This window comes from Helicoverpa zea, chromosome 21, assembly GCF_022581195.2.
Source record: "Helicoverpa zea isolate HzStark_Cry1AcR chromosome 21, ilHelZeax1.1, whole genome shotgun sequence".
Lineage (NCBI taxonomy): Eukaryota > Metazoa > Arthropoda > Insecta > Lepidoptera > Noctuidae > Helicoverpa > Helicoverpa zea.
In genome coordinates, this window is record NC_061472.1 from 4159533 (window position 1) to 4184623 (window position 25091).

At 35.7% G+C, this 25091-nt stretch overlaps 1 protein-coding gene across 5 annotated transcripts; it reads right to left on the minus strand.

Moving 5' to 3' along the window:
• Nucleotides 1-3984: 3984 nt before the first annotated feature.
• LOC124640949 (vesicle-associated membrane protein 2) lies at nucleotides 3985-24258 on the minus strand. 5 transcript variants are annotated; one of them, XR_006985616.1, is made up of 8 exons: nucleotides 23854-24258; nucleotides 13731-13851; nucleotides 8599-8677; nucleotides 8194-8273; nucleotides 7807-7858; nucleotides 7674-7697; nucleotides 6399-6451; nucleotides 3985-6088 (listed from the first exon to the last, which is right to left on the minus strand). XR_006985616.1 is itself a non-coding variant. In XM_047178925.1 (8 exons), coding segments are annotated over exons 1-6 (348 nt in total). In that variant the 5' UTR covers nucleotides 23856-24258; the 3' UTR covers nucleotides 3985-6088; nucleotides 6416-6451; nucleotides 7674-7683. The 5 variants fall into 5 exon arrangements, 3 of the variants coding, with proteins under 3 accessions (XP_047034881.1, XP_047034882.1, XP_047034883.1); XR_006985615.1 differs by having other exon boundaries at nucleotides 6416-6451; nucleotides 7567-7697; XM_047178925.1 differs by having other exon boundaries at nucleotides 6416-6451.
• Nucleotides 24259-25091: the final 833 nt, after the last annotated feature.

Here is a 25091-nt window from a genome sequence, read left to right on the forward strand (position 1 = left end):
CGAATTTGCTAAGATTATTAAACACAGATTAGTATTGAAGTTTTAACTTACGCAGTTTGTGACCTTAAGATACTAATAAAGGCTTTTAATAATTAGCGGAAATTAGCAGTATAAAAGCAGGAAGATTCGAAGTGAAGACTGTTTTTTTTTGTATTTCTACTTCATATATAGACTGCTGAGCCATTTATGTCGCCTTTCTTCATTTTTTGGGAAGCTATAACAATAGTACAACAGTTTTAACCCCTCTGCTCGACAAGGTTTTGACATATGACTTTACCGTTGATTCGGCGGGATATTTTGAATCGCGACATGGAACTCAAAAATTTGTACTAACTTTCAACACATAAATTCTAAGTCCGTAATGCCTGATCAGAAGTATTTTAACTATAATTTTAGAGCTCACTTATTTGACAACAACGTGCGAAGGTCAAATGGGGTCAGTTAATTCAGAAACAGATAATAATTACGGTGTTTCTAAGTCTATCGAAAAGTTAGGCATTTCAAATTTGGTGAAAACTTACCAATAAATAATCGCATCACTTTCTCAAACACAACACAAACGTCATATTTATAACATTTTCAATCCGTTGCAATACATTTCGTGCACTTATTTATGATTCATAACTAAAAAATCAGCACATAAAATACACAATAAAAATGAACAATTTACAAGATCAAAGTCAAGTAGAGTTTGGAACAGAGTACATTTTTTTTTTCAATCAGCGGTGTGCATTCGATACCTAAATCGGATGTTTATTATAAATAATCGAATACCAATTTTATATATATTTTTTAATAGAAACTTATTTCAATTTTATTTCTTAATTTTAAATTATAGGTTCAATTTGTTTTTGTTGTGAAGAAAAAATATTAAAGTTTTATGAAAGTTTTTAGCATAGGTAAAATTTTTATACTGGGTGTCCCATAAATCCTTTGAATTTTAAATTTCGAATAAAATTCAGATGGCGCGCCGGAATGGCGCGCGGGGTGCGGGGATAGCATCAACGGTCTTTCAGGAAAGTTTTATCGGAGCAGACCGTGGTTTTTGTGTGCGTGAGTCACAACAATGATTCGGCCACCATTGCGCGGCGTAAAGGACATTGGGCGAGATGTTTGAATGTTGGTCTACTCCCCCTCTAGTAATGAGTCATACATCATTTGAAAGGTCTTTTTAAGCGTTACATTTTGTACTTACATACTACTTACCAATTCTTAGTACTTTAGATGTTAGAACATGTTTAAGGTTTTTTATCGATAGTTAGTTTCAAGTCCTTAGATTCCTTCTCTAGTAATTAATTATATATCACTGGAAAGGCCTTTTTAAATCGAACATTTCGTACTTAAATACCTCTAACAAATTGTCAGTACCTAAGAAGCTACAGTAGATTTTAGACATAGTTATTATTTCACTAAACATGGTCCAACTCCCTAAATACTAACAAATGACAATCGCCGCCGTACAAGAAAATACTTTATATAACATAAGCTTTCTATTGATGTATTACTTAATGCTAGAGGAGAGGTAGATCAAAACGCTCATTGTCCTTTGGTGGCGAAAAAAAATTGCTTCATTCCTCTAGGCATCGACTTAATATTTTTGATCCTAATGATCCCGCAGGACTTCTGAGGATCTGAGGCGGATGACGGGGAGTAGCGACCCCGCGCTTCTTTATAGCTTGTCGGTCAAAAATAATCTTTCTTGTTCTACTAGTCAATGCAATTTATTTGATACCCGTATTGACAGATTTGTGAAAAGAAAAATAAGTCAGCGGCGGCCATCTTTCTTCCATCTTGGACCAGCTTTCGATGAACAGCGAGTAGCAGTTCCGACTACCTATTTGCCCTTTCAAACAATAAAATCGTCATAAAATTTTGCGATAACTACACCTAACTACAGCTCTCGTCAAATAGCTTTGCCGCTCAGTTAAAAAGTCGGAAGTAACGAACCGCCATTAAGTTTGGCAGGACTACAGGAATTCTGTACATAAAACACCCGAAAAAATAAATAAGTCTTCAAAATTTGCGGTCTTCAGAAATCCTAAAAACCGAAAAAAAAAATATTCCGGCTACAACGTATTTTCTACCACTGATTTTCTAGCATTTTTTCAAAATAAATAAAGTCATTTTACTTTTCCTAATTTATTTTCAGATTATAGTATACAAAAGTGCAATTTAGTAATATTATAATATCAAATAATATAAAATTATTAAATCGATTCTTTATTTTAACGAATCGGATCATTCGATGCAAAACTTCTATCACCGTCGCCATCTTGTCTATGCGTCTTCAAATTTAAAAAAACAACAAATGTAAACAAACATGGCGAGTTCGATCAGAATTCCCGGTAATTACGATTGGATTTTCAAAAGGTATATTACTAAAGGGATGCTAAATATGAAAGGTTTGAATGCGTCAAAATAGTTTAAATTTATTTAGTTATTTTATTTAGTACTCACAAATACGGTTTGATTGGAAAGAAAATAAATATGAGCGTAAATAATAAGGAAAGTGTATGACTCATTCGCAGACCCCGATTGGGGTCTAAACCGAGCTTACGGTGACATTGATGTTCAGACCCCAATCGGGGTCCGCTACGGATTTGACGGTTAAAATCCATCACCCATATTTTGACTCGTTACAAGAATTCATGGGCACCCTAGTTGTTTGGTTTACGAAAATGTTATTATTAGCTAACCTGTGGAACGATATATTGCAAACACCATAGGATTCACTTTTGCAAGTAGAAACGCAACACTTTTTCACCGTTTTAATAGTTTAAATTGATTTAATACAAAAAAATATAAACAAAATTTTAAATGCTGATTACGCGCCAAGAATGTTCAGGGTTACCGCTAGAAAATAAAAAAAAAGCAAAATAAAAATTTATGTTGTTTATGTTTTAATAATAAATACGAATAAATTAATGCGATTTTTATTTATTTGTTGACTTACAATTGTTAAAATAAGATAAAAATATAAGTGATTCAATTGTTTTTGGGAAGACAAAACTTTTGATCACAACATTTTTTTATGCTGGCAAGGTGTTAGAAAGAGACAAACAGCCTCCGTTCGAACTATCCCTCTCGGCTCGGATTTGCCTCTGTGTATTATGCAACCAATTTAGTACCTTATTGCGTTAGAATAGAGTTCATTTTCGTAAATATATATTTTGAGCGTGCGCAATCTTGTTTAGTAATATTATATCTATGGACGGCAGTTAGAATGACAGTGACAGTTCTTTTTGTATGCTGGTAATCGTTTTATTAGGGATCATCCATAAAATATGTGATTTCATTGTTACAAAAAAGGTCACAAGTAATGCTTTCCTCAGCCATTACCGTCCATAGCCCAGATGATGACCCTTTTATGACATGCTAACGATACTAACATTAGGTTGATGCCTGTATGATGGGACGATGAAAGGCGTTACGGTACCCAATGTTACTTTTCAGGGTTGATGATGTTGTGTGCGTGCCTGATTCTTCTGCATTCTGGGCTACGTACTTACTTCGCGCATATGGATAAAAAGTAGCAATAGGTTGCTTTTCTACCGGAGGTTTACTATGCTGTAGATGGATGCGGTTGATATCCACCAGTCATTGCATTAGTGCATATACCTACCTAGCATCACGCTAATGGAATCTGATTCTACTAAGCTATGTTTTCCTATGTTTTCATATGGGGGGATGAGTGCTATGGAGGCATACTTACATAGCGTAGCTTCTACATACCACAAACATCTTACTTACTCGTAAATTACCGCTATATACATACATAGCTTAGTATCAGTGGAAACAGTCACAGCTAGGATATCACATTGTCGTAGCACCAGTGGAAAAGCAGCTACAGACTGTGTTATCCTGTGTGATCGGATAATTTGTCCCCTTTAAGTTTTACCACAGATTACTATAATAGTTACTACGGTTTTACTATCAAGCTCTTTCCCACGACTCAGCTGAGGTATGGAAATGAAAGAACAAATATCAGTTACAACATTTTTATTTCATTTAATTATTATATTTTATGACCACAATGCTTATAGCTATGGCTTACCTACAATGTTGTTTAAAATATATAGCGCAGCGACGGTAACTAGTGACGCTCTGACGTCATAATGTAAACAACGCTATAAGTAACAGCCAATTTATTATCTAATCCCATAACATACTTCTGGTGTGTTATCATTTTACCTTACAGTGAATGTTGGGTGCCATCGTTCTTGAAACACAATACCATAAAGTTTAACCTATGTTTGTAAAAGGCAAACTTTACTCTTGACCTTTTTTTGAGTAGGGATATTGACTTACCCAAAACTTTACCAATTTTCTTGGACTTTGCTCTTTGAATGGTGACAAGTCTCTCCGATGATGGTTTTAGAGAGCATCATTTTGCAGCTTGTGTCTTGAGAAAATTATTTACATTATTTTAAAAGTCTATGCATTTTAGGCTTTCTTATGAAATGGTAGAAACATGGAGCTTAGACTACATTGAAGATGATGGTGTTGGTATTAAAAAAGGCTGCAAAACTTTCAAGATACTGGCAAGAAAATATCTAAAAACTCCCGCGTGTTAACCGTTTTCCAATTTCAAAAATATTGTGTTTCAAAACCGTGGCGTCATACTTAAAAATTACGATCTAATTTTCTCCCCCTAATGAGACTGTCAACAATGACGATGTGCAACTTACGTACTTTTTTATTAAAAATCGGTCTCCGTACATGATATGAATATTTACCTATGTAGAGAACCGATTTCCGTATGATAATGTAAATCCCATCCCCCTATATTTATGTAGTACTGGCCAATTTCCCAATACTATTCTATATCGTAAATGTAAGGCAGGACTACGTTTGGTCGTACTAGCATTAATTGTGTTTGTATGGAGTACTTATGTGGTTATTAAAATCGATGGCAATGCGATAGTGCATTGCAGTTTGCAGTGCTTGAAAAGGTTTTTTTCATAATTGAATGTGTGGCGCAGTAAGCCGTTAACGACCAACAGTAGTCTTGCCACGATTAATATTACTAATGAGTGGCTATTTATTTGAAACATCTAATTACCTAGTGTGAATTTTTACAATTTCTAACTACAAAGCTGTTTTTACATACATTAATACACACACAGTAAAAAGATATTTAATGCATTATTTGTTGTAGTTACACAGGATAGATTATATATTTTTAAAAATATTGGCCAGTTACGATTATAGTTTATGTAAAAACGCAAGATAGCACAAGTCCTTAATATAACTCTAATTTAATTTTACTTAAACAAACAACAATTTGATTAAGTACAAATTTTCGTTTCAAATAGAGATCACGGTTATAGATTACAGCTATATAAGCGATTAAAACATAGTAGGTAAATAATTCACTATACCGTAGTGTGGTGCTACCATGGGCCCGATACACGCTATGTAACAGAACAATACAGTAACTTGTCATTACTCGGAACTTTGAATACAGAATCAGCCCAAGCGTTCGCCCATTTCATAAATGGACCGATATTTATTAAAGTGTAAATATCTATTCATATAACACCTATAAAGTGGTAGGATTTACAAGCAGATAAACATATTTGTATAGGTAGACAGTAGATAATATCAAAGGTTAACAATTTTAACGTTTAAAAAAAGTACAAAAAGAAACGACTCAAAATAAATAGGTACTCAAGAAATTTGGTCCAAATGGAAATCAATACCATTGCATTAATAACAGCCTATTTTCGAAAAAGTAAGAAAATATTCATGATATTACTGTATTTTTGATAAGTCTTATCTAATAGCAAATATTAATTTCTGTGGTAAAATTTATAACAAAGAAAGATCATCTAAAAATACTATATTTCGTAGTAAACAGAGCATTTGTTAGTGATATAAAAGAAATCATGTCAAAGACGCGTGATTTCGAAATTTTACAAAAAGTTTTGATAGGATAAATAGTTGATATTTAGTAGGCAAAACATCGGATATATTTTGGTGATATTATCCAGAGGATATTTAATAACAACACTAATTACTAGGAAAATAAAAACAAAAGTTTCAAAGTTCTTTGCTGATGCCTCGGCAGATGGGATGTTTATGTCTCCTGGAAATTGAAGGCAACATCATATTTCTGATTCTTACAGACACGATGCTGCAACTAAAATTACAAATGATCTAAATAATGATAAATACAAAGTTAAACATTCATAGTTTGCTAAGAAATAGGATGATACTAAATGTGGGCAGTCAATGCTATTTGGCTCTCGAAGTGAAGAGGAAGAGACAAACTCAAACCAAGGAAGAATTAATCCAGAAAATGATGATGAACTTTTGATGACTATATTCCGCAGACGATAATGAAGTCCAATAAGATGATTTAATTAATTAAGATGAGAAAATGAACTGAGGAATACCTGTACTTAATCCATACCTCTGCCTCAATCCTCCATACAGATGGTTTACAGACCTAGAAATTAAAACCTCATTAAACAACGCCATTTAATTATAAAACAAATAAGAGCAGCACAAGACGAATCCACAATATGTATAATGTATGTAAATCATTAAATAGTTAAACTGTGCAAGAATCAGTGAATTTTATCAAAAGGACGACACATTAGAATGAAGAATTTTGTGTTTTAGTCTTTTTAGAATTCTTCGTCATGCAAAGTTTAAATGTTAGACTTTTTGTTTTTTCTACTGAAATGGAATTTGTTTTTAGAACGCACTGATGTCTATCTGATGGACATGATTGGCAATTAAATTCTGACTTCAATATAATCTATGAGAATCTTTTTTTTTAAGACAGTGGCAAAGATTTGATGAGGATTAAGAAAATTATCAGATACGCTATCTATCTTTTTTTTTCATATATTCTTGGATCAATTTCACAAGACAAGAACTTGCAATACCGCGTATAAATATTAACACTGTTCAAAGCATCGGAAGCACTGCACTGTAGCAATGAGGTTATACTTTTTTAAGCTTTTTCATTTGTACGTTATTATTGAAAAGCAGGTCCCTTTGTCGACATAAGTTTATCTGACGATAACAGTAATATATTAATTATTAACGCATATTTTAATAAAGCATAACTAAATTGGGGGTAAATCTGGGACAAGCATCGCATTCTTGGATAAAAGTAGAATAACTCTTTAGATCAAGCAATTTATAAGATCTAAGTTCTAATTCTTCAGTAAGTCTTTGCATAATGGTTTAATAGATATGATTATAAAAACCACAAGAGCAATCCCAGACAAGAGGAAACACATTTGCGAAATAAAGCTGAAATTCACTTATAAGTTGCTATTCACATCAAACGACACTCAGAGGAAGAAATAATTGTGTATGAGGATTTGGTAGCTGATAGACTTGTTATAAAAGACGTGATGATCAAACTGTAAGATGAATATTCAAAAGATTATGTAAGTGATGTGAACGCAAACTTATAATATGAACAGGAAGATGTCGAAACGGCATGAAACATTCTCCGATAGAGACAGATATACGAAGTGACAATAGAACAGACAAAGCCAACACTTATTCATTAACAACGACAAATGATACGTCTTGCCCACTTACCAACATAGGCTTAGTACCAATAACGTAATTAAAAATTAACAACATACGTTATATACTAAGTATTTCATTAATTATAACAAGTAACTTCTAAATTAAACTTCGGTTACCGAAACTTGTTCACACAAAGTTGGCTGAAAATGTGGAAAAAATAATGATATGGTTAGTCTAATAACATAATAATGTGTAACAAAACATAGATATTACTAATATGTTTGGTTAAAAACAATTGTGTTTACGTACCGATGATTAGAGCCAGGATGATGATTCCAATAACAGCTGCGATTATCATCATCTGGAAAGTTTAAAAGACCATTAAAGATCAAGGTCAGAAATGAACACGAGACCCGTAAATTAAAACATAGAATATAAGTAAGCAGGATGCAGCGTTAAAGAATGATTTATTCCTTGCGAAAAGAGATATATTATTAGGATTGCTACTTCGAAGCAAAATCAATTCTTGGCAAATTACCTCTGCGTAGTTGAAAACGTCTAATTCCACGAGATGACGTAGGCTAACCTAATGGCATCTTATTGATCATTTTGTTTTAAGAAGCTCTTTACGGTTTGCCACATACTTTAGAACGTTTATACTTTACCACCTCCAATACTTGAGTCAGAAGAGTTTACCTTTAGATTTTGCAACCAGAATTTGCTTTTGAGTTTGCCAGCCTGCTGTTCAAACTGTGATGCTCCCTGTTGCAGTGCATCTGTGACATAAACACTTTCATTTAAGTATAATATCTATAAAAACATCGTTCAGAAGAATGTCAATCTATCCATCCGCAATCATCCGAATTTGTTATGGATTCGGTGCAGAATAAATTTTGTTAATACAATAGATGACTTGCATAGATGTTTTATTTATGGAAGAAGAGGATGAACAAAAAGTTGTTGGACGGATTGTGTGAAAGACGATGTGGCTGTAAAGACTGTTTCTTGTGAGATGACGTCTTATACGAAGGTATGGAAGAAGAATTGGGACAAGGGCAGGATAATAATGATGATGAAATTACTCATTGTTTTCTTTTTTACCTGCTCGGTCATCAAGTTCTGAGAGTTTCTGATCCCGCTCAAGCACTTTCTCCACGTTCGTCTTCATTATGTCCACCACCTGTAACATAAATAAAAAAATCAAGTATGTGTGTGTACCTTTATTTGATTTATCGATTGAGTGGCCGAGAAAGACCGAGGAAAATATGGATTGATTATCTGCAAGAGAATATGAATTAGGTACTGCTGACATAGAGGAATGGAAACGGAAAAGCTTACGCTGATCCCAAATAAATTTTTGAACGAAAGAAGAAGGTTTAATTTTAATTTCAAATTATTTAAAAGACTGTATTACCTGAAATACTTTCAGTCTAAAAGCACGTTCATGAAGGGATAAAACCATATAAAATAGTTTACCAACTATAGAAAGTACGTATTGGTGTTTCTCATTGGTGTTATATCGCTAGTATAATTAACTACATGCATATGATAGAATGGCAAAATGATTACTGAAACCCAAGCCTTTGTTATTAAACAAAAAGATTTTAAGGATTATATGGATACTACAATCACAATTCATCATCATCAGCCTATCGCAGTCCACTGCTGGACATAGGCCTCTCCAAGTGCACGCCACTGAGATCGATTTTCAGCTTCTCGCATCCAGCTCCTGCCAGCCGTTTTGCGCAAGTCATCACTCCACCGTGCCTGAGGACGTCCTACACTACGTTTGCCGAGGCGTGGTCTCCACTCTAGAACTCGTTTACCCCAACGGTTATCGGTTCTTCGGCTAATATGGCCAGCCCACTGCCACTTCAGCTTGCTGATTCGGTGGGCTATGTCGATGACCTTGGTTCTCTGACGGATTACCTCATTTCTGATGCGATCCCTCAGAGAAATGCCGAGCATAGCCCTTTCCATAGCCCGCTGAGCGACTTTAAACTTGTGAACCAGCCGTACCGACAGTGTCCACGTTTCGGCTCCGTAAGTCATGAGTCAATCACAATTATCCGAAATATTTCCTCGATTAACCAAAAGAGCTTAATTTTGTTTTACATGTCATAGTTTGAACCGAGCGATACAGCCTTTCGATCCGCTAGAATGAAAAGCGATGTAAGAATACTGTATTGTATGTCGGGTGCTATATTATATAAAACCATTTCATTGTCAACACCGAAAAACCAAAAAGACTAACACATAATTCCTAATAGTGGCGTATCATGGTGTTCCTTTTATGAGTCTGCCAAGAGATAATGAACAAAGATATTTAGGCCAAGGAATCCTCAATAACAATATACTTGACATAGTACCGATACTTAATGGAGACAGAGATGGGATATCAGCAAACCCTTGCCTCAATTTCAAGAGAATTTTCTCCATATATGACGTCACTAGTAAGATAGTTAGGCTCAATGACGTCAGAGATATGACGAATCACTTTCGAGGACTGTGGAAACTTAATCTTGTGTGAGTGAAGTATTTATCATTGAATAGATTAATGACTCTGGAAGATATACCGCACATGAGATATACTTATTCATCTCTCTATATTGTAATACTGTAAAGGGGAATCCGGAACGAGGAGATCCGTAGACGAACCAAACCGGATTAGCAAGTTGAAGTGGCAATGGGCAGGCCATATTGCTCGCAGAGCAGATGGCAGATGGGGCCGAAAAGTGCTGGAGTGGAGACCACGGACTAGCAAGCACAGCGTAGGACGTCCACCAACGAGGTGGACAGACGACCTTATAAAGGTCGCCGTAAGACGCTGGATGCAGGTCGCTTCCAACAGGTATCTGTGGAGATCAAAGGGGGAGGCCTATGTTCAGCAGTGGACGTCCTATGGCTGAGATGATGATGATGATGAAAGGGGAAAGCTTAATTTTGCTTGCGAAACTAATTACTGAACAGATTTGAAAAATCCTTCCGCTGCTGCAAAGTAATCCAAGGGTGACATAAGCTAGCATTGTACCTATTTAATTTTGTAAATGATTATATGTATGTTAATCTAGAAGCAAGTATTTATGAAGGAGCAACTAGTCTGAAAACAAAGGGATTCTAATTTGATTGTTCAAAAGTGAAACTGCGAGAAACCGTTACATAGTTGTGTATAAGTCTTCTTCATTAATTGCTATACACCTTGTATTTATTACTAAGTTAATTAACCCTCTACGTGGAGAAACATCGGACATTTCGTTAGTGTCAATAGCAAATAGTTGGTCGGGCAACTGGCGTTTAATTTCCTGCTTCGAGTCTAGTCGGTGACATTCGGTGGCCATTTATGTCCGTAATGTGAGTTCAGGCGAATGTATCTAGTAAATATCAATATCCCACCCAAAACAAAAATGTGAAAGACTGCCAAGTTCTATAATATGGGAATGCTTCGCCTATAAAAGAAGTGAGATCTGAATAAGTACCAAGTTCCATACACATACCTCAGTTAAAAATAGTTACTTTTTTAATGATGTTACTTGGCAAGTTTTCATACACCTTGTTATAAACCTACTAAACGCAATGAATCAAGTATTTAATTTTCTATTAAAACTTGCCAAGTAATCATCATTAAAAAGTAACTATTTTTAACTGAGGTATGTGTATGGAACTTGGTACTTATTCAGATCTCACTTCTTTTATAGGCGAAGCATTCCCATATTATAGAACTTGGCAGTCTTTCACATTTTTGTTTTGGGTGGGATTTCATTTATTTTTGTAAGGTTGTTTATTTTATTTTTTTCTTATGATGAAGTTAGTTAAAGAAATGTCTCATTTATACTATTTTTTAGATTTTTTAATATGCACTATGTTTCTTACAAAGAAATGAACTAGATTAACTAAATGGACTAGATTTACCAACTGACTGACATGACATGTTATCATATATTATGTTCGTGGATCAAAGTTACACATTCGTTATTTTCGAAAGTAATTCACACTTGGCCATTTTCAGATTTTTACTTTACTTTGACTAAATACAAACCTTTGTACCATTCGAAGATATATTATATAAATATAGATAAATTTAGTTCGTTTTAGTTCCTTAGGGGAATAAATTTACACCGGGTATAAAACACCTTCATTATTTTGAAACCGACTCACACTTGGCCATTTTCAGATTTTTCCCTTTAACTTGACATAAAGACCTACCTCCATGCCAAATTTCAAGTCAATACGACCATTGGAAGTGGTCTAGGTTTTTGATGAGTGAGTCAGTGAATAAGTGAATAAGTGTATAGTAAAAATAGCGATTTTCTGACGTCAATATCTCAAGACCTACAATAGGTATATTAATGAAATTTTGTATTTTAGATAAGTGAGGGGGTCTCAACAGATACTAGAAATTTGATATGCGTATATAAAATAGATTTTGAGTTACAGGGGGGTCGAATTTGGCCCGAAATGGTTCGTGTAATATAACCCACGGCCGGTGTGTCGCTTTTTTGCTCGAACTTGGCGGACACACTGCCGTGTGTCTAGATATCATGTAGGTAGGGTTTTTAGTGAATTTTGATTGATACAGTTTTCTTTTTATTGTGCTCTTATAACCTTTATAGAAGAAAATATTTCTGTTCAGATTTTCAACACATAAAATCAAATGTTTAAAACATGTGCTTACTATTTTGCATTTAATTAGGTAATGGTATAAACTATCATAAGCATATTGTCGATAGAAAGACTATTGTAAGTGCCAAAGTAAAAAGTAAAAATCAAATAATTGAAAGAAGGCTAATTAGATTCACGTCAATATTTACTTTTTAAGCAAGAGTTAACCGTCTAACCGATCAATATTTAAATGTAATCTATACATATAATAAAATGATAGGAAAGTCAAAACTGTACATTGAATATTTTTTTAAAAGAACACTTGGGGGGTGATTCATAATCGATTCTGAACCCAAATATGTAGTTTTTAGAATTTTTGTCTGTATGTCTGTTTATCTGTATGTTTGTCCCGGATAAACTCAAAAAGTACTGCATGGATTTAAATAAAATTTTGCATGACTATTACCTGGGGACCGGTTCAACACATAGGCTATATATTATCACGCTATCACCTACGGGGGTTGAGCAATGAATGATTAAATAAACGAAATTGGAAATTCTATGTTGTTCACGCAGACAAAGTCGCGGGCAACAGCTAGTAACTATATAAATAACTACATTTCTATATCCATAGTTTGACGCGCGACTGGGCGTGCCGACAGACAATAAATATCCGCCCACTGACCATAGAGTTCAAATGTCACACTCACTCTCTGACTCATGATGTTAATCTATACAACATATTCAAATATACAATAGCCCATGCAATACATGATGTTAATAAAATATGAACAGTGAAATATCGCTGATAGACAAAAAGCGGCCCGTAATCACTTTCTCAAAAGCCTTACTAAATGGGCGATGTAGGTTGCACAATTTGTCAAATCGGACCACTAGTTTTGACAAAGCGTTCAAACAATCAAATTTAGCTTTATAATATTAGTGTACATAGTTTTGATATCGTAAATATTTTCTTCTAAAGTTAATTTCCATCCTGAAAACTTTATGAAACGCCATAATGAATGAGTAGGAGCGTGCGGCTGACAGCAAATTATCCACCCGCCCACGCGGACCGAGTTCTAATGTTTCACTCAGTAACCTCTGACTTACGACTCCAATCTACCTATATTATGTTACAGATACGCAGATCTCAAACTTCGAGTACAAACGACTTATTATATAGTATTGAAAACACTAGCGGATTTTCCGATCGGTTTTTCCAAACGTCGTAGTATCGATTGTAATGGTGCGACAATAAACAATTGACAACTACTGGTTTAACCAATGACATGAGACACCACGCGACAGGTTTTTTGTCACTGAGACAGACCAAATTTTAATAGTCTTCCTAGACAACAAAGCTAGCATATTTCACATTTTCACAAAAAAACGCGTTTAGGAAAACTATGAAAAATTACTATGTCACAATGTATTTGAAGACTAAATAATCTTCCTAGACAATTATTTGATATTTTCATATAAAACGCGTCCAGAAAAACTGAAAAATTACTAATATTCTTTAGGCGGCAGCGGTCAAAAAAAAGCTTTTTACCTTTTTTTAATCGACTTACAAAGCTCACAATTTTTCCTCAAAAAAAAAAAAATATTTTTCAAAAGCAGAACTGGGTCCTCACCTCATCGACCTGCGCCTGCGTCTGCTGCAAGCGACGCTGCGCGGCGATCTGCTGCGGCGTCTTGGGCCCGCCCACCGGCATGTCCCCATCGCCGCCGGGCGCCAGTCCGCCTTCCGTCGCCCTGCAATGTGGGAATAGGGGGTTTATGACGTCATCGAGATTTTGGGGGTGATATTTTTCGCACGGAATGTATGAATGGGATGTATTCTGTAATGTACGAGTACATACTCCAGCTAGCTAGCTGCTACCCATAAAACGAAAACTGGAACAGACAGATAGACACGGCGGAGGACTTTGTTTTGTACTCTATGGATATGCTTACTTAAATATGCTGCATGGTTTATTTACTCTCAATTCTCAACAAGTTCTGAAGATGGTTACATAATACATACTGAGAAGCATTCTTCTCATTCATAATACTCTACTCGGTGAGTAACATTTATGAAAAGAAAAGAAGAAATCTGCCAGGAAATTATAAATACTCCGCGAGCCTCAGTAAACCAACCATGTTGTCATCTTTTAATTTTCTAACAGTTTTCTCTTCAGCACTCCCCCGTTTTCAAACATTGGTATATTTCCCCAGAGCACTAGCCTCCAGTTTATCTAGAATATCGCTTAAGTAATGAGTTCGCTTCATAAAACTAATAGGTCGAGGAGGTTGTCGCCATTGTGGGTTCAGGTCTCAGGTCAACCCTCTCCGTAACCCCTTGACAGTACTTAAATTAAGTGAATATGTGAAGGATGTGATCAGTAAGTGTACCTATACTAGGGCTGTGAAAGTCGATAAGTATATAAATCACACACACTTTTGCTCACGTCTTGAAAAAGTAGGTATGCCCCGCCTAGATAAAGTCTGCCTACAGGTAATTGTCCAAGAAGTCTTGTAGGCACACTTTTTAGGTGTCTTACCATAACATAACAAATTAACATGATGTCGGTAGTGTATCCCAATCCTACTTCAAAGGTTCACAGTATCTCCATCAAACACATCTTTGTATCAACATTTATGAATCAGAACTTCCCAGTATTTCCTCCAAACTGAATCTTCGAAATAAACTGGGAATAATTCTCGAAATTCGTGGAATCGGGTCACAGTGGGTAGATACGACAGTACGGTACACAGACGATGCCCGGAGGCAGGCCTAGTTAGTGATCTGTTTCAGAGAATTTGTGCCAACTCAGCCTCTGTAAGCTTTATACCCCAGTGTATTTTATGTGGAGTTGTCTTTTACGAAAAAGGGTTTATTATAAAATTGAGGACGGTAAGGTAGTGACGTATGAAAGGCTGTAGATAAAGTTGAAGCGTATAAATAAGTGTGTTTTATGGATCCAGGAGTTCTATCATGTCCAAATAAAAAATCTTTATGGCTTGTGTGTGCTAATTGAATAGTTTTTGGTTTGATTAGCTTGATTTGGAAAAATAACCATAATGTTTGATGCTGTAAAAATGCAATTTTGAAAAGAAAGCATACCATGTTTCTTTTTTGTTTTTGATTCCGCAGCTAACTCAACTTTTGTACCTACCCCAGCTTAACAAATAATTTAATATTTTCTACAATTTCCTGAAAAAGGGAAGCTGCGAAGTTCTATCAAAATGAAACTTAAAAACAGTCTTTGAACAGGGAAATTGAGTAAAGAGGCGAAAAATTATTTTCGCAGCGTTCCATTATCAAGCTTTTGGCCGCCTATACGAGAGGAAATTGAATTTAGTTGGTTCCTTTTAAAGATAAATTCTCTTTGTGAAGGTCAATGACCTTGGAACTGATGAACCCTTCAAACGTGATAGATGAAATCATTTGTATCATAGATTTAATGTTGTGTTTTAGGTACTTTGAGTGAAGTAGAAGTAATATCTCTATTATATGTTTCACTAAAATGTCTGACATACGAGAAGTATTGGCGAACTAACAAAGAATATAATGTTTCAGAACAATGTAACTACAACGAATTGAGAATGCCTACTTATTACATCAATTTTTGTCTTTATACAGAGTATCAATTCAATAACGCTCCAAGCAAATATGAACAATAAAATAAGAATCATATGTTTCTGTTAACATTACAAATATTCCGCTAAATAAACTGATGAATGAAGAATTCTTCTTCATTGACAATAGAATTCACAATGGGCTATATATTAATAATAACAACCATTCATTTCCAACATCAAAGTAATTTATTTGAACTTTGGCATTAACTTATCATAAAGGCAACTTTAAGCCTACTTATTTTGTTTCATTATTTTTATTACGTTTTGTAAAATGCCAGTAGGCAAATACAGAGCGTAGGATTTGGTCGGGTCTACAATATATTTTGATCTTTGTGCCTGGTCAAACATGGTTAATTTTTTTGTGAATGAATTCATTTACCTTTTCTGATCCATGGACGTTGATATCCTTTGTAATAGAAATAATATAAAAATAATGTCTGCTCGACACTGTTCGCTGTGTATGTTGGGCGGATTTGTGAACAATATAAAAGGAGGTTATGAGTGCCCATGACTAATCATATAAGGCAAGATTCCACCGGTGTGGGGCATTTGGCTGACGGACATAAATGTTTTTTCCGGTCTACTCGCCTAAGCAATAGCTCGAATTGAAATTGAGTACGAATTTTCTTATATGTCCGCGAGTCTGCAACCTTTGGGCGTGAGCCCGTGCTGACAAACTATTTAAGTTGCGCTCTGTAGAAGTATTCCTTCAATTACCTAATCAGAATTAAATAAAAGCTCCAACCGAAAATTCAAATCAGTAATAAGAAAAGAGGTTAATAACAGTCCCAGGTCCCATAAGTAACAGGATAAATACGAAATATCATAATAAAAGCGATTTAGCACGATGATCTGAACAAAGAATGCCGTCCGTAATACAATTCTCAGCAAATTAGATTTTCATTCAATTCGGGAGCCATTTCCCGCTGTTAATTCTCTGGACATTTTGTAAATATTTTTCCTTTTGTATTTCTGTTAACTTTATTTTTCTGGTAGTCTCTCTCACAAGATGTCTTTTGGACCATATATCTATTACATCACATTTATTGTTGAAATGCACACGTTCATTGTTGAAAATGGCTTTTAATGAATTAACTCTTACAAAGAGATGTTTGAGATATAAAGTAGGTATACATGACATGGGTTATCTTCTATTGAAGTATTTCTAAAATCAAAGCAAAGTTCGTAAGATTAACGCGAGTAAGAAACAAACTCCTCAGCTTATAATACAGGTAGATGTAGGTTACATGTAAACAGAATGTTTAGAAAGGTTAGACAAGGAATTTCCAGCGGAGAAAATCGTGTAAAGCTTCTGAGAGCACAAATTCCTCTAAGAGCGAAAATCACATCAGGAATTTCTGATCGAATAAAGTGGCCTTTTAAAAGTTCTTCAAGAAAATTGAAGGCTTATTTAATTTCTTTTTTATCTTCCAATTTTTTAAAGTTATCTAGATTTAAATCTTTATCGGCCACAGCTGCATCACTCGAGATTTTAATCTTGCAATCAAAGTTTTAAATTTTCCGAGCAGATATTATAATATCTCTTAATTTATCGGACTCACTGATTCTTAATTTATCCTTCACTTATTCTTAAGCCTTTTGATTTTTATAATACAATGTAGTGCTTCAATAAACCGTTCTTCAGACGAGGATAAAGAAATTCAATATTGTTACAGTTGTAAAGATTTTCCGGCCTGTACACATTTCCTCTGCTTATTCTCACAAAAATAACTCAAGGATACGGGTAAAATGGACATGAAAAACATGGCTTTGGTATCGATTACAAATTGCGTGTTTTTCCGAATATTTTTGCAGTAATTTCCTATAAAACCTACGCCAAACTTTGTTTACGTGAACATATAATAGAGAAATAAATATACCTTTATCTTAAAAAAATGCGATCACACACACTTCTCCTAGGTACTGATCATCGTTTCTTCCATTTTATATACATAGTAGGTTGCGTCGAATTTATATTTACACTCGAAGTTTTTAAACTAACATCCTAAGAAGACTTCAATCAAACCAAGAACACGAAATAACCTAAACCTAGGCTATATCCCTAACCCATTTCAAAATAACCTTTTCGAAGAAGCAGACATTTCATCAATAAATAACAGCCTGGTCTATTCAAAGGGTTTAATTATCCATTCAATTAGCAAACATTGAAGGACTATGAATGGAAAGTGACGCCGGGAGTCTATACTTATAGCTGGAGGCATCTCTGCTCTTGACATTGATGTTATTAAATAGTTGTAGGTAATTAAGATAGAAATAGGTGAGGTCTTAGACGAAAAGGGATGTTAGCGTAAATAGCCATTGAAATATTCTTACCTTCCATGCTTTTATGGGCTGACGGGTGATCTGACTTTGATAAGCTTTGTTATGTGGATTACTTTCCTTGAGATACATCGCGGAAGATGAAATAACTTGTTCGTCAATGTTTTCTTTTTTTTTTCAAAAAAAGTGGGATTGCAGCTTGATATTTTATCAAAACACCAAGATACTTTCAATACTTTTACTTGGCAATCTCAAGGTATTCTACTTAGTTTCAAGTCATTAGTTATACTAAGTGAATATAAGTCACCATCCTACTCTAGATTCTATTCTTTTGTCGATTTTATATCATCTGCCTTTTTGCTGGTACAGATAAGTAAGCAAACTAAATTATCTTCCTACATTATATTACCTATACTATAATTTAACTCCAATACAGAAGTAGTTTGAAGTTTGATTTCGAACTAAATATCCTTCATACCAACAGCTATCTATTTATTAATTATAGTCATGAATTTATGCATTACCGATGTTCAAAGCACGCATTGAATTCCTGAATAGAATTCGCTTCGTACTGAAAGCTTGACCTATTTCAACAGCGAGAAAATCTGTTCCACCGCTCGCTTTTATAATGAAAATTTCTTATAATCAAGTTTGTTATGAACACTGGAGTACAAAAGGAAATAATTTAGGTGAAATTATGAAGAAGTTACTGGTGAGATGATTTCAGATAGAGAAGTATGGAAGAAGAAGAGATGGTGCGTTGACTTCGAATATATATTAGATTTATTTCACAATGATAAATTAATTATGAAAATTTAATTCATAATTATTGAACGAGTCTCCTTCATAGTTCTTATCGAATCTGTTCGAATCTCATCATGATGGTGCCTCAAAATCCTCTTTTAAAAAATGAAAATAACATGATGTAAGTCATCATCATCTGCCAAGCCTTTTCCCATAGCCAAGGAGCATGTAGAATTACTATACTATTATAGTATCGTAAAAATGGCGTTAAAAGCAGTTGCTATAGGTAACAAGTCGAAACGAAATATCAAAGAATAGAGAAATTCAAGAAATGGAACAGTGGAGTTTCTCGCTAGAAAGAATTGTAAATGTCACTGTGTCAAACACCAAGTTTTCAGGCTCGTTCGGCTTCAATAAGAACAACAGCGTTGTAACACTTTTCCTAAAGTTTGTTATAGTTGATTTTGATACATTTCTTTGATACTCTTGTATTAAATTAATAATATTATGAAGAGTAAGTTTAGTTTGTAACTGTAATGTGTAATCTCTAGACCTTCAAACCGATTTTTTTTGTCAAATAGCATATGTGTGTAATGTCTTATGTTATATTTTATCTTAGCGAAAGCAGTAGTACCCACGCGACGCGAGAGAAAACATGAGTGGAAGCTACTATTCTATCATTAAAAAAATAAACAAAAAACCTTTATTTTCAGGCTATGTAGGCCCATTAACACTAAAGATTAAAATACCTAACGGTTTCCATTAAGTGTTCCTGCATGTAGGTGTATATAAAGGTAGAACCACAGTTTTCTACAAAACTTTTATTAACAAGCGTGTTTGTTGTTTGTTTTTAATTAATAATTCGTTTGTACGGGTTCTCACGAAATTAGGACGATGTTCGGAATGTTGAGGTTTTGTGTTTTGGCACGTGTTTTGGGAAACTCATTTTGTTCGGTGGTTTTGAATTTTGTTATACCTGCGTCTTTCGTTAATGCGATGAAACGAAGTGTTGATTATTGATAATTTATTATGTCAGATTTTGAACCAGCAAACTTGGGGTATGTATGGTGGCAACAGGCCACTTTTGTATCAGCAAATAGTTATTATGCGAATTAGTCTGAGGGCATGAGTAAGACGTGCTGCGCCGGCACCAAATTGGTATAAAAGCAGGCAGGTAATGTTGATCTTAAGAGAGTAAATACTACTAAAACCAGAAGCCTTTTATTTAAGCCAATATGGAATATGTATATAAAGTGAGTGAAGCCTTTTACTAGGCACTTCAAAATTACCTACAACTTACCCAAATATGAGAGACTATTTATCCTATAAACGATCTTTAGGTTGAATGACATGACACCTTTATCTGACCCTTGTGCCTGCCATATCTATATGTAGCATGCCAAAATACATGTATGCATATTTTCGGAAAATTTCGTTACCTTTATGCATTCGTTACTTTTATGCACAATTAGGTACAGAATGCGGATTAAAAAAATTGCTGTGCCTATATTTTCAAGTAGGTATATTTAGGAATAAAAATGCAACTTGATAATTTCTAGCAGAAAACCAAACTGTTCTGTTATTCTTGTTAAGAAATTTCCCATCCAAAAGGGAGAAAATACGACATCTACATCATAATTTTTAAGATGACCTTGACCCTTTCCACCTTCCTCTACTACAATGTCAATCGACCTTTCTACACCTTTCGAAAATGTCGAGTTTATTTTAGAATATTTCCTACGTATCCTTATAAAATATCTTTCTACTTAGTAGTCAGTGAGGTCCTGATAGGTCAACGGTTTATCCCGACCTTTAGAGCGTCAGTCAGGCTTAGCAATTAAGATCAAGTGTCGATTAAATGAGGGAGCGGATATTTTGTAGCCGGGTAACATTATAATGGACTTCAAACAATTAAAGTATTATTAAAGTGTTTTTCGCGTAATGGAATAATTTACTATTGCTTGCCAGATTAATGGAGTATTTCAGGATGTTTTCATGAGTATTTTATTCAGTAGGGACAAAGAATTCGATCATTCCCTTTTTGCAATTCAGGTTGGCTCGTAATTTTTTTGCAACATTATTGGCGTAATTGAAACGTACACAGAACTCACATTTACTGATCTTATTTCTTTTATATTAAAGCTGATATATCTAGTACATTGGCCGCCGCGAACTATTTAGAAATTAGTACCTACCTACATATCCCTTCGAGATAAACCAAAGCAATTTTGTTTTGTTACCAATAAAATGTGCTTGTTACAAAATACTTGATTTATAACAAAACATAATCAAGTATGCATATCAAACACCCCAGCTGACAAAGGTCAGTCTAACCCTAAAATACTGATGAATACTTTCGCAACACAATCCACAGGGAAAGCTAAAAGATAACATCTACGATTGAACCCGCATGTTGTTTCTGTACGTTCGTGGTTTGAAATTTTAATGTTACTATTGTGCAAGTTCGGTCAATATGGGCGCGTGTATTGACTTCGATGGCGTTGGTAGAACGTCGGCTTTTTAGGGTTAGTCTTGTGACGTTAGTAGAATCCCACCCAAAACAAAAATGTGAAAGACTGCCAAGTTCGATAATATGGGAATGCTTCGCCTATAAAAGAAGTGAGATCTGAATAAGTACCAAGTTCCATACACATACCTCAGTTAAAAATAGTTACTTTTTAATGATGTTACTTGGCAAGTTTTCATACATCTTGTTGTAAACCTACTAAACGCAATGAATCAAGTATTTAATTTTCTATTAAAACTACAATAGGTATATTAATGAAATTTTGTATTTTAGATAAGTGAGGGGGTCTCAACAGATACTAGAAATTTGATATGCGTAAATAAAATAGATTTTGAGTTGGGGGGGGGGGTCGAATTTGGCCCGAAATGGTTCGTGTAATATAACCCACGGCCGGTGTGTCGCTTTTTTTGCTCGAACTTGGCGGACACACTGCCGTGTGTCTAGATTGGCACTGAGGTCGAAGGCATAAACGACAGTTTTTTTTTTTTTTTTTTTTTTTCCGACGTCAAAAATCATCAAATGACCCCTCCCGCTGTGGGTTAGCAGCAGTGAGGGAGTATCAGACTCTTACTGACTAAAAACCGTCGTGTTCCGTCATAGGCCTTTTATGTACCAGGGCCGCGGTATCTCTTTCGAACAACCCGCGGCCCCGGCAGGCCTTGGCCCTGCTGGGCCCCGCTGGGGTTGCTGACATCTCTTTGAGGAGCGCGTGGAACAACGCGCGCCGTCGACACGGGTCTGTCGTCTAAGTAGACAGAGGGACGATGAGCCACCCGAACTCACCGCCCACAGACCCACGCCTACGGTGGCCGGGAGTCATCTCGCGACACCCGGCGCTCATGGTGTCTTCCTGGTCCAGCGCGGCGGCTGGGATGGGAGGTGCGAACTCTCTGGCGTTCCGCCTCCTCCTTCTCGAGCATGACCGCTTCGCAGAAGGAGGCGACGGCATCCCATTCCCTCTCGCCCCGGACCATGGCCTGAACCAGGGCCGGACGTGAGAGGTCGCCGCCGCCCAAAGCATTGACGAGGACCCGGCGGTGCCCTTCCCATGCGGGGCACACCTGGACTGTGTGGTCCACCGTGTCCTCGGGGCTGTCCGCACAATGGTGACACCCGGGCGCCTCCTCACGACCGATTCGGTGCAGGTACCTCCCGAAACAACCGTGTCCGGTGAGGACCTGCGTCATGCGGTACGTGAGGGCGCCGTGACTTCTCCCGAGCCACTCCTCAAAGAGAGGACTTACCGCCACGATGGTGGCGTGCCCGAGAACCTTAGCCTTAGGATCGTAAGTTCGGTTTATGTTCCTGATTCTGATGACTCGAGATGATTATGTTTGTTTTATTTATTTTTTAACCTCTAGATAGAAGTTTTTTGTTAGGTATAGTTAAGCTTATTTTTTCTAGTTATTAATTTCACCCTATTGACTGTTCGTTGAAAAGGCAGTTCAAATAAGTAGCTTGTACTATGTCATATTATTTGGCTTGCCTTAACTATCGTATAGTTTTCAAAAGCTATAAAACAAATAGTATGGAATTTTGCCAGTTCCTTTCCATGTGGTCGACTTCTCTAAAACGTGCAACTAATGTTTATCCATTCATAAAACTAGTGTTTTTGCAATAAAACGATGTCTTGGACTTGTTTCTATAAACTTAGGGCGATTCGTTTATATGGAAGGTACGTTTTCCAAAAAAGATCCTTCTGTAGGCTAAGCTCTTGTTTCCAAAAACCTTCTTTTATTCAGTTACTTGGGTATTCTTTGTGTATTCAAGTGTGAATACACGAAATTTGACCACCCAAAATGACTGGGGGTAGTCAAAACTCGGAACCTTATGAACCGGACTCATAAAGCTAACCCACTTACAAGGTTGTGGTAGGTCAAATACTCAATTAGAGGATGATTCTGCAATTCTGGACAGGAATTTCTTATAAAATGTTTAGGCATATGATGTTGGTCCGAGTACACTGTGGTGTGCTTAGCGGTTCTTCTCCAATATTATTATAGAATCTGTATAGGAGCGCCGGCCATCATTTGAATGTATCCTTAGTGTACCTACTTATAAAGTTTTTACAATCAGTATAGGCCAGTGACTCTAGGTAGTCAGTCATTTGGAGTTATCATGAAGACCAATAAACATGCACTACAAAACCTACGGGTTTCTACAGAATGTCAAATAATAAAACAAGAAAAAAGATGACGGATGAACTTCATACAATCAATCATCGAGGGTACGGCGTCATGGCTTCCCAAAAAATAATGACCTAAAGTAAGTACATACCGGCCTGTTATGATAAAAAAGGATGAATATTCCAAATTACCACTTATATTCTAGTTATTGTTCATTTGTTTTAAGAAATTATGGAATACCTCTACATAAGGACAAAACGTACAGGCCACAAGGAGGTTGCATATCTATACAATCTATAAACCATTGTTAGGCAGCGTACTATCGAACGATTCACGAAAGGCTATATAAAACGATGATTTTAGGGATTCCTTATTTCATAAAAAGTATGTGGGACATGTATGAGAATGTATGAGAATTTTTAGACATAGTTGAATGGTAGAAAGAATGAAACTTACATTTTTCTCTTGTGTCCGGCGCGAGTTCTTCACAGTCGACAGGCAGTGGCCCGGTTATCGATCCTTTTTAGCACTCCAATCTTATCACCGAACGATATAGTCATTCACCAGTTAAATCGCTTCTCCCAACTGTATTACTTCACTGCCCGACACCAAATGAATGTAATTTATGAATGGAAAGCTCTCACTAGATTTCCCTACGAGTATATCGGGCAGTGATCTATTTTTAGTCACACCTTTCCCGACAAAAAACACCCTTTCTACGTAAAATTAAACCCCATGAACACACACAGTGATTACACGTACGAACTAATGTAAAAATACGCCGAAACTGCGATGCAAAATGTGGATATTTTTCAGAAAATATAGACAGAAAGTGGAAAACCTTCCGCGACGAGGTTTCCCGATTTGTATGGGAGAGGGCGCGTCTGTACTCGCCATAATAGGCACGTATTGTCTAAAAATACCAACTGTTCCCAACCTGGTAGGATTGTCAACCTTATGTTATGAGCTTAGAGTTGAGAATGTATCTGTGATAAAGTTGGAGGGTGCGTCAATGTGTGGTCGTTAGTTAAGGGTGTGTGCGTGAAGTTTTCGCGCATGCGTGCTGTGACAGTGAGATGGTAACAAAAATCAATCCGCGTCGGTAGGTGGGAGTTACGTAATGAGTGGGACACGAACACGTCGACAACTGTACTTGCCCTTAATTGGTATTAATCTTTAAAATAAAATATGTCGCAATTTATTCTGTCATTGTTTTACTCAAAACAATTTAACATTAAATTAATAATTTGATTTTAGCAATATAATTTGTCTTTGTTAAACGTATGCCTGAGTAGGCGATAGCGTGGGCCATCACGAGTATATTCCCGACGTTGGTAAAGCTTTATAATATTATTTCTTTCTCGAAACCTGTTGTACAAAGGGAAGCTTAATAAACCAGAATTTTCTCTATTAAAATGTTAATAGGTAATGTATTTTTTGGTAGTTGTGGGCGAGTAATCTCGTGTACTAAATGTAACGCCCACTCGTGTACCTAGTATTTGTTCTCCAGACACAAATTATGTTTACTTAATATAATAATATTATGTTGTACCATCCTACTCCTCAGTAAATGAAGAATAATTTATTATTTGTAGCTTTTAATGAAGATTATTGGGGATAAGATTATATATAAGCTTGTTGGTTTTTATAAAATCCCAACTCGTTTTATATCAATTTTTCTATGACACGTGCCC